Source organism: Symphalangus syndactylus, chromosome 1, assembly GCF_028878055.3.
Source record: "Symphalangus syndactylus isolate Jambi chromosome 1, NHGRI_mSymSyn1-v2.1_pri, whole genome shotgun sequence".
NCBI lineage: Eukaryota > Metazoa > Chordata > Mammalia > Primates > Hylobatidae > Symphalangus > Symphalangus syndactylus.
This window is the reverse complement of record NC_072423.2, coordinates 52930115-52946067: the sequence shown is the minus strand read 5'-3', so window position 1 is coordinate 52946067 and position 15953 is coordinate 52930115. Positions and strand designations below refer to the sequence as shown.

The 15953-nt window shown below is 37.0% G+C and overlaps 1 protein-coding gene across 9 annotated transcripts in view; it reads left to right on the top strand.

The window, feature by feature from the left end:
• Positions 1-15953, top strand: part of ASXL3 (ASXL transcriptional regulator 3) — a 176880-nt gene that overhangs the window by 148995 nt on the left and 11932 nt on the right. For all 9 annotated transcript variants that reach the window (XM_063610251.1, XM_055234982.2, XM_055234990.2 and 6 more), the window contains 3 exons: positions 6144-6240; positions 8455-8560; positions 12650-14606. In XM_063610251.1, the coding sequence (XP_063466321.1) occupies positions 6144-6240; positions 8455-8560; positions 12650-14606 (2160 nt within the window). The remainder of the gene's footprint in view (positions 1-6143; positions 6241-8454; positions 8561-12649; positions 14607-15953) is intronic.

Sequence of the window (15953 nt, the reverse complement as noted above, 5' to 3'; positions counted from 1 at the left end):
CCAAGCTACTATCATTTTTTTCCTGGATTATTGAAAACCCTATATACTAGTGTTCTTGGTAGATCTTTATTTGCTAAAGCTATGCTGTCTAGTACAATAGCCACTAGCCACTTGAGGCTTTTGAACACTAGAAATATGGCTCACTAGAATATGAAGTGAGATGTGCTATTAAAAAGATCCACTGGATATTGAAGAATTCGTATTCAAAGAGAATGTAAAATATCTCTAACAGTATTTTATATTGAATATATGTTGAAATAATATTTTCGATAGTTTGGATTAAGAAAATGCATTATTGAAATTAATTACGTTTATTTTTTCCAACGTGATTAGTAGAAAAATTGAAATCACATATGTGACTCACCTTTATATTGCTATTAGACAGCAGTACTCTAAATATTTTTCTAAACACAGCAGTCAGAGCTACCCTTTGGAAATGTCAGATCTTATCGTTCTTTGGACCAACACCCTCCAAAGGCTTTCCAGCGCCAAGAGAGAAGGCAGTCTGTATAGTGGGTGACGAGGCCCAGTGTGATCCTGTCCCCTCTGCTCCTCTTCCTTCCACTTTCTGCTCTCTAGCTCCAAGGGGCTCCTTGCAAGCCCCACCTGAGGGCCTTCGCATTTATATTCCCTTCTCTTGGCTAACTCTTCCCCATCTAGCTGTGTGGCTTGCTTTTGCATTTCTTTCTGCTCAAATGTCTCTTATTAATTCTATTAGAACGGCTCATCCTGATACCCTATCTAGAGCCGCAATCATCTTCCCTGCACATACTTAATGTGAATATTTTCTTCATGTTTTGGCTTTACTTTGAATGACTCCTCGTTGTCTGTAGAATGAAATCCAGATTGCTTAGTATTTCTTGGTGTACCGTTATTATTTAGCCACTTTCTAACTCCATCACTCACTGTTCTCAGCAACTCTCATACCATGCAGTTAGAATCACTTGTAAAAAACACAAAATAAGAAAAAAGTGGTTTAGAAAATAGAACTTTAAAGGATTATTATTAAATGTAAATATGTTCTTGCACTGAATTAACATTCATTCTTCTTCAAACATTGTATAATATGCAAGGAGGAAAGTTTATTTAACCCTTTGAATTCCAGTTGGCACCCATTCCTTAAAATGTATGTTAATAGTATCCATACCAAAGACAAATGATATACTTACCAAGAAAGAGTATAAACCTTTATAAAAGTATCTCTATGTGAGTAAGTTTTCTTTATTAGTGTCTATTTTCCTTTGGAACAAAGATTATTATCAGAGATTTTCTCCTCCTAATGAAATATGAACTATAAGTTATCAATAGTTAGATACTTCATTATGAGACAGGTGATTTTGGGAATGAACATTTCTATTTTGGCTAATCAGGAAAACACATTGTAACTTAGGAATAAATAAATCTTTCAGAAATGTTTATTGTTCCAGTTCATTCAAATATATCTTTTGGACAATATTTCTTAAAACCCATAAAATTAATAGTGTATTTAAAATATTTTATTGGCATTTATTTCCTAAATCAAATTCAGCACTAGTATTTAATTGTACTGTCTGTTACAGCCTGGGGATCTGGCAGTTAAAATTATTTTTCTGTTTAAAATAAAAATATTTTCCTCCAGGGCTGGCTTTCATATTCTTGAATGTGTTTATGTCACACTGCCTTGCATTTCCATGTGCTGAGATCTCGAGAATCTGTCAGAGCTAATCTGGATCTGGTATTTATTTGTGTCTTAAAATTATGCTGCAATTATAATTACTAACTAATCATGCCCCTGGCTTGGTAGAATATATGAAACTAAACTTCTGTATATCAGCTACTGGAGTTAAATTTTAAATCCTCCACTACTCAAAGCAAGGGCAGTACAATAAACTTTTATTTACTATCTGCAAGATGCTAAGTGTTACACTGACTATAAAAGTTTATAAGGCAAAATCTAAGTCCTCAAATGTAGAATAATTCTAATCCACTGTGCCTTCTATACATGTGCTCCACAATGAGTATCTCTCTCTACCTCTTCAGAGAACTTGCCTTCCACCTATTAGTCCTAATTGAAATCTATCTGTACAATATGAATACCTTTTCCCTTTTAATCTTTCTAAATTGAGTTGCCATTTTCTCAAGGTGCTGGAATCACAAGGACATCTATTCAAAGTTAATATTTGTAGAAAAATTTCAGACTTCATAGAGGCATATCATTTATATGACTGTCTTGTCCTCATCCTTATTGTCTTTACTAAAACTTAATAACATTCTTGAAGACTTGTACTCAAGGTTAGCCATCATTTAATCCACCCCATCTCCCAGAATCATCCTGAGCAACTTTAATGTCTCCTGAAATGTTCTCCCAATGACTTTACCTTCTTATTCCTGAAGACCTTCACCCAGTCATAAATATATCTCAGATTTGTCTTTCTTTTATAGCCTTTTACTGAAATACTCCGATACTCTTTCTAGCAATGTCTCAGTTTCATTTTTCCTTCTCTCTTCTGTTACACAGCTACCAAAGTCATCTTTTTAAACACATACCTTTTAGATATTTTCCTTGGCTTCAAAAATTTGATACGTTTCCCACTACCTAGAGTGGTGCTTCACAACTTTCCACCATCATGGCTTATATTGAACAAGGTAATAAATATGCATGAGTAAACTGGGGGGGAAACTTGGACCTGGAGGCCATTAACCTGGGGCCTATGGTACATTTCCTGGGCTGCTCCCATGTAGAGCATGAAGCCCAAGCTCTTTAGGTTTGGTGTCTTACTTAGGAACCTCCTCAGCTCTTTCCTCCCGAAACAGGGCCTGGAAGAAGAACTGGAGGACAGGTAATTTTAAAGCCAAAGCCAAGGGTTAAATAGGGTGAGACAGGGAGGAGAGAAGCCCTTTGGACAACTGTCGCTTATTTATTGGAGAAAATGTGTAGAATGAGCCACAGAACTGTTTCACAGGAGGACAGCAGGAGAGTGAAACATTTTTCTACAGTCTGTTGTCTCTCATGAATTGGGAGTTGCGCCCAGGGACAAACTCTGCATCTCCAGGGGTACCTGCAGGGGAACTTGAAGCTCTTTTTGCTTCAGAGAAAGTCTTAGAGTGTTATAGACTTATGTTGGACCTAAGTGAATTGAACTGTTTACTGTTTGCTCTGTACTCATGTAGCCAAGATGATATAAAGTGGAGTATCAGAAATGTTTGGTGTAGCCTTCCTCTTGTACTACTCAGATCTTGTGCTTCACGTTAAGCTCCGTCTTTAACTCTTTTTTTTCTATCCAAGCATTTATTATTTTTTTATTTTTTTTTAATTATACTTTAGGTTTTAGGGTACATGTGCACAATGTGCAGGTTTGTTACATATGTATCCATGTGCCATGTTGATTTCCTGCACCCATTAACTCGTCATTTAGCATTAGGTATATCTCCTAATGCTGTCCCTCCCCCCCCCACAACCCCACAACAGTCCCCGGAGTGTGATGTTCCCCTTCCTGTGTCCATGAGTTCTCATTGTTCAATTCCCACCTATGAGTGAGAACATGCAGTGTTTGGTTTCTTGTCCTTGCGATAGTTTACTGAGAATGATGTTTTCCAGTTTAATCCATGTCCCTACAAAGGACATGAACTCATCATTTTTTATGGCTGCGTAGTATTCCATGGTGTATATGTGCCACATTTTCTTAATCCAGTCTATCGTTGTTGGACATTTGGGTTGGTTCCAACTCTTTGCTATTGTGAATAGTGCCGCAATAAACATACGTGTGCATGTGTCTTTATAGCAGCATGATTTATAGTCTTTAACTCTTTAAAAAGTAACTGGTCATAATACTAATATATTGGAAAGAAGAAAAAAAATGAAAATAACAAGACTTATGACCAGAGGCTTAGTGGATCAGCTATAGGCTGTGCCAGTCTCAAGCTGGTTTTGAGGATGTGGTTGTAGCTCATCATCTCCCTCCTTCGTTACTCATTTCTGATTTTCACTCTTAGTTGGCACTTCTACTAGAAGTGGCCCAGACCACCATCCCTGATTGCCCTGTCAGGATGTCAATCACCAGGCACGAATAACACCAAGAGATGTCCCAGGGAATCCCCAGCGTTCCTAACACCCTTCTGTCCATGCCTTCCCTATTGCAGCAGTCTTATTTCCTCATGATGGTTAGGGCTGATTGATTATCCTATCTGTCTCCTTTGTTTGCCTACTGGTCCAACAGAATGAGTAATACAAAGTAACCAGACAAAGCTTTGGCTACAATGGGGCCCTAACATTGTCCACTAGTGCAGTTGTTCTCAACTAGGGATGATTTTGCCCCCAAAGGACATTTGGCCATGTTTGGAGATGTTTTTTGTTGTCACATCGATAGGGAGTTGCTCCTGGGATCTACTGGGTAGAGTTCAGGGATGGTGCCAAACATCCGACATTACACAGGACATGCCCCCACTAAAAAGAATTATCTGGCCCCAAATGACAATAGTGCCAATCTTGAGAAACCCTGCTCTAATTGAAGTGATTCACCGTTGGGAATCTGGACTTCTAATCCCTCAGAGACTAGAGCTATGGGGACAGAATGCATGCAGTCTGCAAGTGGTTGTTTGGGAATGGTAGTGCAAAGGTTCTTTCATTCTGCCCCTTAGTTCCCAGATCCATGTAATCTAACCATTGGGAACATAGCACCAAACAGCATCCATTTGGTTGAGTGCATAAACCACACTGCAGAGGATAGTGTCCTAGAGTTATCCAGTCAAAGGATGGGGAAGCTGAGACATTCATTCATATATCAGGGTTTTGGTAAACCTATGAGGTGGGACATTGGCATGGTGATGTAACTGTACATCAGTCATGCTGAACTCAGGTGGGTGAAAAGGGCGTACAAGGACCAAAAGTATCTGTTCTATGTAGAATATATTCAGAATATAAATACAGGGGATTTTTCTTTATTGCCAGTGAATTTCCAGCACCCATACAAGTGCCCTGCACATAGGTTCATATGAGTGGCTTAACAAGTATCTGTTGAATAGGATGAAATAATTGAGCATGAGTAAACAATAAATCAATTACTAAATGAAATCTTGCCTGAAAATTTTCAAATGTATTGAATATTTTAGTGTGGTTACCAGTGCCATCTTAAATGAAGACCCTCATGATCTCGAATCTGTGGCCTCCCTATAGATGTCACAGCGTCAACAATAAGCATATCTTGCATTTGTTCTCAGTGCCTCTCTTTGCTGGCTTTGATTAGACATTATCCAGCTTAAGATAATATACTTACTTTTTATGTTCAATATTCTCCTTTGCTCCTGAATGATGATTGAACTGAAACATTCATGAAGGCATTATTTGAGTTAAATTTTAAAAGAATGATAGTATTTCAATAGGTGAAAATGGAGTGTAGAGAAGATCAAAAACAAACCAAAAAATGAGGATAAGAAATCTCCAAATGTGTTTTCAGGTAATTATAATTAGTGCTTAGGATATATGAATTCTATATGTGGAAGTAACAGGAAATCTTTGAAGATCTAGTTGGGGTTACAGTTTGCCAGGCCTTTTAGTACCAGGTGAAAGCATCTTCACACCTTCATAAATGCCCCAGTTACTGATAGTTCATTATGTTCTGCTTCTACAGTAATGCTCATGCTCGTTGACAGTATACCTTATGCTTTTATCTCTAACCATTCTGTCCAGATCCTCTTAGACTCTCATGAGGCTGCATCAGGTTCTTCCTACACTCTCATGTCCACATACATAGATTCTCCGAGCTTTTACATTTTGAACTTAATTCTCACTCACCTAATGCTTGACATTGTTTAACTTGTTATGTGTTTTAAATTTACTTACCAACTACATAAGAAGCCAGCCAAGGACAACACTAATTATTTCTGTCTCTTACACATCAGCAAGCAGAATGCATATATCTAATCTCCTAGTATTCATCCCAGGAGACCAATCTTTTGTTGGGTCCCTTTCCTCTCCTCCTCCAACCCTGCACATGCTCTCACTGGAGCTCCTGCTCTCTCTCCCTTCTCCTTTCTCTGTCTCCTTCCCCCTTCCTCCTCCTCACACATACACTGCCCAACACCACTCAGTTTTTGCTTCTTTCCTGCATACTTTTGCTTTGAGTTATTCCTGATGGAACCTTCTTTTTGTCGACTTATTTTCCTAGATGGGAAGTGATGGAATTTTACGCCTCAGTACTTCAGCTCTAAATAATGAATTCTTTGCATATGCAGCACAAGGGTGGAAACAGCGACTGGCAGAAGGTAAATTTGTATTTTCTATTATTATGTGACATATTGGAGTACACATACGGTACTGAGCTTTGTACCTTTCTCTGATTTCTCAGTCTTTTCCCCGCCACAGTACACTTTAATTTAGTAAAATAACTCATATCCCTTTCCAAATGAGTTCACTAATTATTTTGTTATGCTTGATATTATTGAGGTCAGATATTTTTGAAGAAAGCATTATTTTATCTTGGACATCATAAAATTTTTGATGCAGCAACATTTTCTTGGGGATGGTAATTTTAATGACATTGTTTGATCCATTATGCATTCTCTTAAGCATCCTGGCACCTAAAGAAACTTCTTTTAATGCTCTCTTCCCCGGAAGTTACTGCTTCACCTTATCCTTCCTTTAATCACCAAGTTTCTTGAAAGACTACAAAATGCCCAATGCTACTGTATTTTTCCTCTTTACACACTCAAACTTTATAGTCAGGGGTGGGCCCACTCTACACAACTGAAATATTCCTCCTAGAGAAGAATACTAGCCAGGCGTGGTGGCTCACGCCTGTTATCGCAGGACCCTGGGAGGCCTAGGCAGGCAGATCGCTTGAGCTCAGGAGTGACCAGCAGCCTAAGCAACATGGTGAAACTCCATCTCTACAAAAAATACAAAAATCAGCCAGGCATGGTGGTACATACCTACAGTCTTCAGCAACTAGGGAGTCTAAAGTGGATGGATCACCTGGGCTCAGGAGGTGAAGGCTGCAGTGATTGACCTACTGATCATGCTACTGCACTCTAGCCAAGGCAACAGAGTGACACCGTGTCTCAAAAAAAAAAAAAAAAAAAAAAAAAAAAAAAATTACTAATGGCAAATTCCAATTTCCTGTTCTCAGTCCTTACATTTCAAGTTCCTTCATCAATATCTCATTTGTTTTTTCACTCCATCTGACTTGAAACCATCTACTTTAGATTTTAAAAACAGATTTTAAATTATTTTTCTGGGGCTACGTTTCTGCCAGCCCTTGCTCAGCTTTCATCAGGATCTCCTATTCGTCTATCTGATGCCTCCAGCATTTTCTTTTCTAATCATAGTATTCCCTAAGCTGCGTCATTCACCACCTTGGTTTTAGCTATTGCCAGCGTGCCAAGAATTTTCAAATCTGGCTTCCACCCCCTTGCCTAATCCCCCCACTCATTCCCCAGTGTTTTATTTTCAAATGCTTAGCAGATCTCACTAGCTAATAACAGGCACTTTAAACCAAGATGCCCAATATTAAATTCACGAGCTTCTCTTCCCTCTCTACTCCTTCTTCTGTTTCCTCTATTTCTGTAATGTCACAACTGTCCTCATAGTTGCTCAGTTTAAAACCTTACTGATGACTTTGACCCTCTTCCTTTTCTCCACACCTATCTGGTCATGAACTGTTACTTGTACTTGGCTCCTCCCTCTTCAACATTCCTGTTGCTACTGGCCCAGCTGTAATCTCCACCTTTCCTGTGTGGTATTCAGTAGTCCTATAGCTGCAGTCCTCCAATTTCTTCACTCTGTTGTCAGACCTGTTTTTCTACGCAGCTTATTTGGCCATATTCCCTCCACACTGAATGCCACCGGAACCTCCCTCTGTCTCTCATAGAAAAATGAAGAACTTTCTTTAGAACATCTGTTGGGTAATTGGCCTCAGCTTTTATTTCCCATTTTATTTCTTCCTATGTTTTACTCACAATTGGCCACTCAAAAGATCATAAATATATGGATTTGTATCTCTGTGCCTTGTGACTTAATTACTTTATAAAAGCCTGAGCAACCTTCAAAATCTAACTCAAGAGTCAGCTCCTATATGTGGTCCTCCTTAATCGACCTAGGCAGCATTAAGCGCTTTACTTTCTATATTTCACCACATTTATTATTATGACCTATCCAGGGCTTTATACATTGTATTATAGTCTATTTCCAGCAGACTGATTTCCTTAAGGACACTGAATATACACTCTTTTATTTGTAGCCCCTAGCAGGTAATACATTTGCTAAATGCTTTAGCGTTCTTCTAAAGCATTTAGCTTTAGCATTTTTATGAACATCTTGAGTGATGTTCATGAAAAGAGAATATGTAGAAATGTTATCATTATTTGTCCTTGTACTTTTCAAGATCCATAAAAGTTTACTCAGATGAATTACATGTTTTCTTTATTAATTGGCAAAAGATGTGACCACATTTATTCAATACATTAGCATTTTCTTTTTAGGAGAGTTTACCCCAGAAATGCAGTTGCGGATAAGGCAAGAAATTGAGAAGGAAAAGAAAACAGAACCTTGGAAAGAAAAATTCTTTGAGAGGTTTTATGGAGAAAAGTAAGTACTAGAGTATTTTTTCTCATTTCTCTGAGAAGGAAATGAAAATGTAATTCTCTGCATCACATAGCACACTCATATGCTGTAAAACTTAATAAACCTGTGATAAAAGGCAATAGTCCCTCAGTGTAAGAAATTGCAGATGAAATTATAGTGGGATATCAGCACCTAAATTTTTAAAAAATGCATTTTCAAGGGTTTATAACTTGTTCGTGAAATTTTATTTTGGGCTGAAAATAGCACATAAAATCTTAAAGTAGTCACTTTTGAATTTCTTAATAGATATGAGTAAAATTCTCCTGTTTTCAAGTATGTTCATGAATTAATGCTTTATAGATAAATAATTTTAGGCATGTATTTAATTCTCACACTTTTCTAAAATTATTGACTGTGTCTAATGCATTTTAATCTTTGTTTAGTCCTTGTTTTGGGGAGACCCTGAGATGTTATCTTTTGCTTTATCTTCCTCTTCAAATGTAATCTGTCCTTAATTTATTATGTGTATGTGTGCTTCTTTTTTTAAGTAACATGAGCGTTTACATCATAGCATGGTAGCAAATGAACTAACCCTGAAAGCAGTTTCACCTTTGCCTCATGTTTAACAGAGGCACATTCTGCTTGGGCAATATTAGTGTCTCAGACAATGAGATCCCTAAAAAAGGAGGGGTTTAAGAACTTACTATTGACAGTCACTTCAGATCCCCCTTAGAGGAACTTATGCTCCAGCTCCCACATACAAATCAATACTTGAAAGTTTTTATTTTGTGTAAAGGACATAGGTGGTTGCAGGTAACACGACCTATGTCATGTGATCTCATTTCACAAAATTACACTTGTAAATGGGGAAAAGAAAGACATGCCAGAAGGAGTCTCATGTGAGAGCTCTTTATGTAAAGAAATCAGATACTTAACAAACAGACCGCTTGGAGTAGGGTGCTCAGAATATGCTAGCCTCCATGAATTGTCCTAAATGGCAGTCCCCTTGAGTAGGAAGGCCTGTTTTCAATTGCTGTGCCAGGGTATATATATATATATTTTTAAGCAAAGCCAAATAGAGATAATTAATGTCTTTTCTCAAACATTAAAAATGTGACAAGCTAGTTATATGTCTTCACATGAAGTCACCAACAATATCACTCAAGCCTGCTTGCATCAAAATCTAGGAGTTGAGCCCAGGAGTCTGTGTTTTAGAAGCTTTCCAGGTCAAGCTGATCCCCAGCAGGATTAAGAACCCTGGAGAATAAGATTAAAGACCACTTAGGAGCCTTCTTCCCTCTCCATTTGCCTGTGAAAGAAAATGCTGGGAGCTCTCTTTTTGGTAACGGCAGAAGCATAACTGAGATAGTACCTCCAAAGCATTGGTTCTTAATTTTTTAGTGATAGACCCATTCTTTTATTAATTTAATGTATTTATCTAACATCTCCTCTGTGCCAGACACTCTCCTGGATGCCAGGGATGCAATTGTTTGTAGGACTACCTAAGCTCTGCCCCAGAGAGCCTCAGTTCAAGGGTCCTAAATTACAGAGAGCTTTCTTTCATGCAACAAATAATCATTGAGTATACACTGGCTCTGATATGTTTCTAAGAGCTTTGCAAATATTTCATTTAATCCTCCCAATAATTCCATAAGATGGATACCATTATTCATAATTTTTTTTTTAATTAGGAAGCTGAGGGAAAGTGAAGCTAAATAATTTTCCCAGGTTTATAACAGTGAGGTTAAGTAACTTGCTTGGGGTCTTAATCCTGCAAATCCTTCTCAGAAAAATTCACACACATGCACAATTTTTGCATGAAATTTAGGGGCTTTCCGGATTCCCTTGGATATCAGATCTAGGGCCCCTTCCCTAGAAGGTGACAGCTATGATATTATTAATAAACATGACCCCCTCATTGCCATCACCAAGCTCTGAATACAAAACATGCTTCTACTTAGCCCTTTTTTTGCGGTGGTTTATCAGTAGCTTTTGTCCTCTCACATCACTGGACTTGTCTCTTGATCTTTTTTATCTTTCATTACATATTGCATGGCAGATATATTTTAAATATTTCATTGACTGCCCTTCTCATTTTGTTGCTCCCAGGTTACCTTTATTCCCCTACCACCAGACAGTTTTTAGTTGACTGACACCACGTGCCTTTTCATTGCTCTAAGCTTTTTCAAAAATGTGTCTAAACGTTCATACTAATGTCCAGTTAAGATCTGTCTGATTTAGTTTCCAATTTTTTTAGATATTTATTATGATTCTCACTTGCCTAATCTCTTTGTAATATAATATTATTCTATATTTGGTTTACATCACTTGTATAAATGCTAACTATTACAGGGCTTGGCTTGTGAACTTGTGTGTAGATTTCTGGAGGCCAGGGTTTTCCTTTGCGTAGTATGGGGAACTGTGAACATCTTCCTCCTATGCCTTATGCAATCTTAAATCTATTTTTCCATGAAAATAAGAAAATGTTGACATGGGCATATTTTATACAGTGCTGTTGTACATATACACTTACCTATATGTACATTTAATAATATTATTAACCAACTAGCAGAAATTTGGCTGCCAGTGGATAGATTTCTGAATGTTACATACTTATTCTAGTATCAATGGTACCTCTGCTTGAGCTAGTCCCAAGGAACCTTATTTCTTGCAGATTATTCTGCTTTAAATTTATCTGTAATGTTGTTTTTCTGATACTCTCAGTATAGTATAGTTATAGATTGTAGCTTAGTTTGAATTCATCTTAGAGAACATTGAAAGGAAAGAGAATATTTATGAAGGCAGTATTTTCTGCCTTTTCAGAGATTTCTGAATTTAAATAAAGAAGGCAATGGCCAAATACCCAAAAACCGTATTCGGCGTTATTTCCCTTTCACATTGAGGATTTTTAAAAAGCAAAGGTTAAAGTGGTTTTCACTGAGGTATTGTTTGCATCAATGTTACCATGACTATATTTCTTCACTTAAATGTGCTTTTTCCTCTGGAAATGTTCTCTCTCCTGCTTATCTTTCTCATTGCCTGTACCCTAATTTAACTTCATTTAGAGCAGCATATTTCTCTACCATCTGATGCTGACAATGTAAATTATCTGATAGAAAACAGTGATTTACAGTACCCTTGATTGTAACTCTGATTAGATTTGCCTTAAGACCTGAACATCATGCTCAATTATTTCTTGATTTTCTATACCTATCATGTATGGAATATCTTTACAGTAAGAGATCTGCATAAAAGAATTTAAAAGTCTTGCTTCACAGAAATGTAAGCTGGTGGAATAACTTTGATAACCCCAAATATGTTGTTATTCTTTAATGAAATTTGCATGTTGTCTTAGGTTAGATAGTTAGATGCCAAAATAAGGTGATTGAGTAATACTTCTTAGATAGATTAGTTTAAGAAAACCAATCTTTGGAACTCATTTCAATTTCAGAATTTGATGAATTTCATTCATCTTCCGTTGATCTTAATTTCTTGATTCTCTTGTATCCTCCGAAAACTATATAATTTTCTATTATAAGAGCATCTTTCTACTTGCGGAATTAAAAAATATATATTTTATATGTTATTTTGCTTTTCTGCTCATATTTTCTAATACTTTGTTGTGTGTAATTTTCTTATTCCTTTATTAACACTTGGTAAGGCTCGTATCTCCTTACTTTACAAAATAAAAATCTAGACTGTTCTTAACCAGCAGTAGAGTTTTAGTTGAGATTATAAAAGCAGCAAAGAAGCATCATCATTATAAACTGGTTTACATAAATTAAGCATGTTAGTGATTATAAATATTTTCTAATACTTTGTTGTATGTAATTTTCATATTGCTTTACTAACACTTGGTAAGGCTCATATCTCCTTGCTTTACAAAATAAAAATCTAGACTGTTCTTAACCAAAAGCAGAGTATTAGTTGGGATTATAAAAGCAGCAAAGAAACATCATCATTATAAACTGGTTTACATAAATTAAACATGTTAATGATTATAAATGTAATTTGATGCATTTACTTCTATTGAATGCTACATTCATGAGAGATCCCAGTTGTACCTTTTATGTTTTGTGGTTGAGCAATAATTTATCTCTAATTTCTGTACAGGCTGGGCATGTCAAGAGAGGAATCTGTGAAGCTCACTACTGGACCAAACAATGCTGGAGCTCAAAGTAGTTCTTCATGTGGGACTTCTGGCCTTCCAGTTTCTGCACAGACACCCTTGGCAGAACAACAGCCAAAAAGCATGAAAAGCCCAGCTTCTCCAGAGCCTGGTTTCTGTGCTACTCTTTGCCCTATGGTAGAAATTCCAGCTAAAGATATAATGGCAGAATCAGAGTCAGAGGATATCTTGATCCCCGAAGAATCTATAATTCAGGAGGAAATTGCAGAAGAGGTAGAGACTAGTATCTGTGAATGCCAGGATGAAAATCATAAGACAATACCTGAATTTTCTAAGGAGGCTGAAAGTCTGACCAATTCTCATGAAGAACCCCAAATAGCACCTCCTGAAGATAACTTGGAATCCTGTGTTATGATGAATGATGTTTTAGAAACTTTGCCTCATATTGAAATTAAGATAGAAGAGAAGTCAGAATCACCCCAGGAAGAAATGACAGTTGTTATCGATCAGTTAGAAGTCTGTGACTCTCTTGTTCCTTCCACTTCATCTGTGACTCATGTCAGTGACACAGAACATAAGGAGTCAGAAACTGCAGTAGAGACCAGTACCCCCAAAATAAAAACAGGGTCATCTTCTCTAGAAGGCCAGTTTCCAAATGAAGGAATTGCTATAGATATGGAGCTACAGAGTGACCCTGAAGAACAGCTTTCAGAAAACGCCTGCATCTCTGAAACGTCCTTTACTTCTGAGAGCCCAGAGGGAGCCTGTACCAGCCTGCCTTCTCCAGGAGGGGAAACACAGTCCACATCAGAAGAATCATGTACTCCAGCCTCCCTTGAGACAACATTTTGTTCTGAGGTATCTAGCACTGAAAATACAGACAAATACAACCAGAGAAATTCCACTGATGAAAACTTTCATGCATCTTTGATGTCAGAAATATCTCCAATATCCACTTCACCTGAAATATCAGAAGCATCTCTTATGTCCAGCTTACCATTAACATCGGAAGCATCACCAGTATCCAACTTACCTTTAACATCAGAAACCTCACCAATGTCTGACTTACCTTTAACATCAGAAACTTCTTCAGTGTCTTCCATGCTTCTTACCTCTGAGACCACTTTTGTATCCAGTTTGCCACTTCCTTCAGAAACATCTCCAATTTCCAACTCTTCCATAAATGAGAGAATGGCACATCAGCAAAGAAAGTCACCTTCTGTATCTGAAGAGCCGCTCTCCCCACAGAAAGATGAGTCTTCCGCCACTGCCAAACCTCTGGGAGACAACCTTACCTCCCAGCAGAAGAGTCTATCTAATACTCCCGAACCCATCATGATGAGTTCTTCTTCCATTGCTCCTGAAGCATTTCCATCTGAAGATTTGCACAATAAGACCCTGAGTCAGCAAACTTGTAAATCACATGTTGACACTGAGAAGCCCTATCCTGCTTTGATTCCAGAACTTGCTTCTACTGAAATGATAAAAGTTAAAAATCATAGCGTCCTGCAAAGAACAGAAAAAAAAGTGTTACCTTCACCATTGGAATTATCTGTCTTTTCTGAAGGGACAGATAATAAGGGAAATGAGCTTCCATCTGCTAAATTACAGGACAAGCAATATATCTCATCAGTGGATAAGGCTTCATTTTCAGAAGGCTCTAGAAATAAAACACATAAGCAAGGGAGTACACAGAGTCGGTTAGAAACCTTACATACTTCCAAGTCATCAGAGCCCTCCAAGTCACCTGATGGGATAAGAAATGAAAGTAGAGATTCAGAGATATCAAAGAGGAAAACTGCAGAGCAACACAGCTTTGGAATCTGTAAGGAAAAGAGAGCTAGGATAGAAGATGATCAGTCAACCCGGAACATATCATCTAGCAGCCCACCTGAGAAAGAACAGCCTCCAAGAGAGGAACCAAGGGTTCCCCCTCTCAAGGTATGGTATTAAATAAACAAAAGGCAATTCCATAGATAGGCTTTTCCTATTTAGAAGCCTAATTTTTCAAGAATAATTAGAGTTTCTTCCTTCTAGGTTTTATGCAGCAATTTATAATCTAATCCTCTAATAGTAAATGATCCTCTTTATGACTGTGTATTGAATTCATAAAAGCAGTTTAGATACATGCATATGTTTAGACCCAGCATTAAAGGAAAAAGAATTGAGAGAGAATAGGGCCTGGAAATGTCTCCAGGCCACTGGGACACCTGGGTTTAAGGGGATTTCAAGGTGTAGGACAGAGACCTATGTAAACCTGGGAAAATGTGAAAGATAATTTAGTTTTCTATAAAAGTTCTTTAGGGAACTTACACCATAAACCCAGTGTAATTTTTTCTAAGTTTCTGCCCTCTGTCATTTATACTGACTTGATGCTTTTATCTAAGTGCATTTATACTGTTGTACAGTAAAGTGGATTATTCCATCATAGCATTGGTCTAGAATTATAAACATCTCAAGCTTTTTAAATTAAAAATATTATGCTGTATATGTAGATATAAAATCCACAAAATTTTCATTTTATATATGACTCAGGTTCTCCACAGGCTGACTTTAAAATTATGGTTGTACTTACTCTTTTTAATAAAGCGGTCTCTAGTAAGCAAGATTCTAGAGGTGTAAAAGATGAGCATTAAGTTCAATTAAAAACTTATTATGCATTTTAATTTCTGAAGCAATAGAAATAATAATATAAACTTTTCATAGGAGATATTTTTAAACATGCCAGTCTGTCAAAAGCTTATTTTCAAAGTCATATGGACTTTATGTAAAGATAGATAGATAACAACATGAGGGAAATTTGTAGTCATGGAAATGTTCTGTATCTTAATTGTATCAATGTCAGTATCCTGGTTGTGATATGTCAGAATCTTGCAAGATGTTACTATCTTGCCATATTATTGAGCACATTAATTAATAAATTAAGCACTGATTTGAAAAAAGGTAAATACTACAAGAATATTTGATGTTTGGTCTTAAGAGCTCTTGCTTAAGGATATTTAAGTTTATTTAAAATATGTTTAATTTTTTACATAGGAGAAATACTAAAAGAGCAAATTGAATCTTCTCCTCAAAACTATTTTTTCTTTTTTTGGCCTTTGGAATAGAAGAGGGACTTCACAAGCAGTTTGAAAATGAGAAACAAGATAGCTCAGGAAGACAATTTCATCTATCAAAGTTCCAAAGTATAATTCTAAATTGATATGTATAATCTGGAGAAAAAGGAAACAGAATACATGGAAACAACACCGAATGGAAAGTCCAAAGGCTCTAGTCACTCACTAGTTA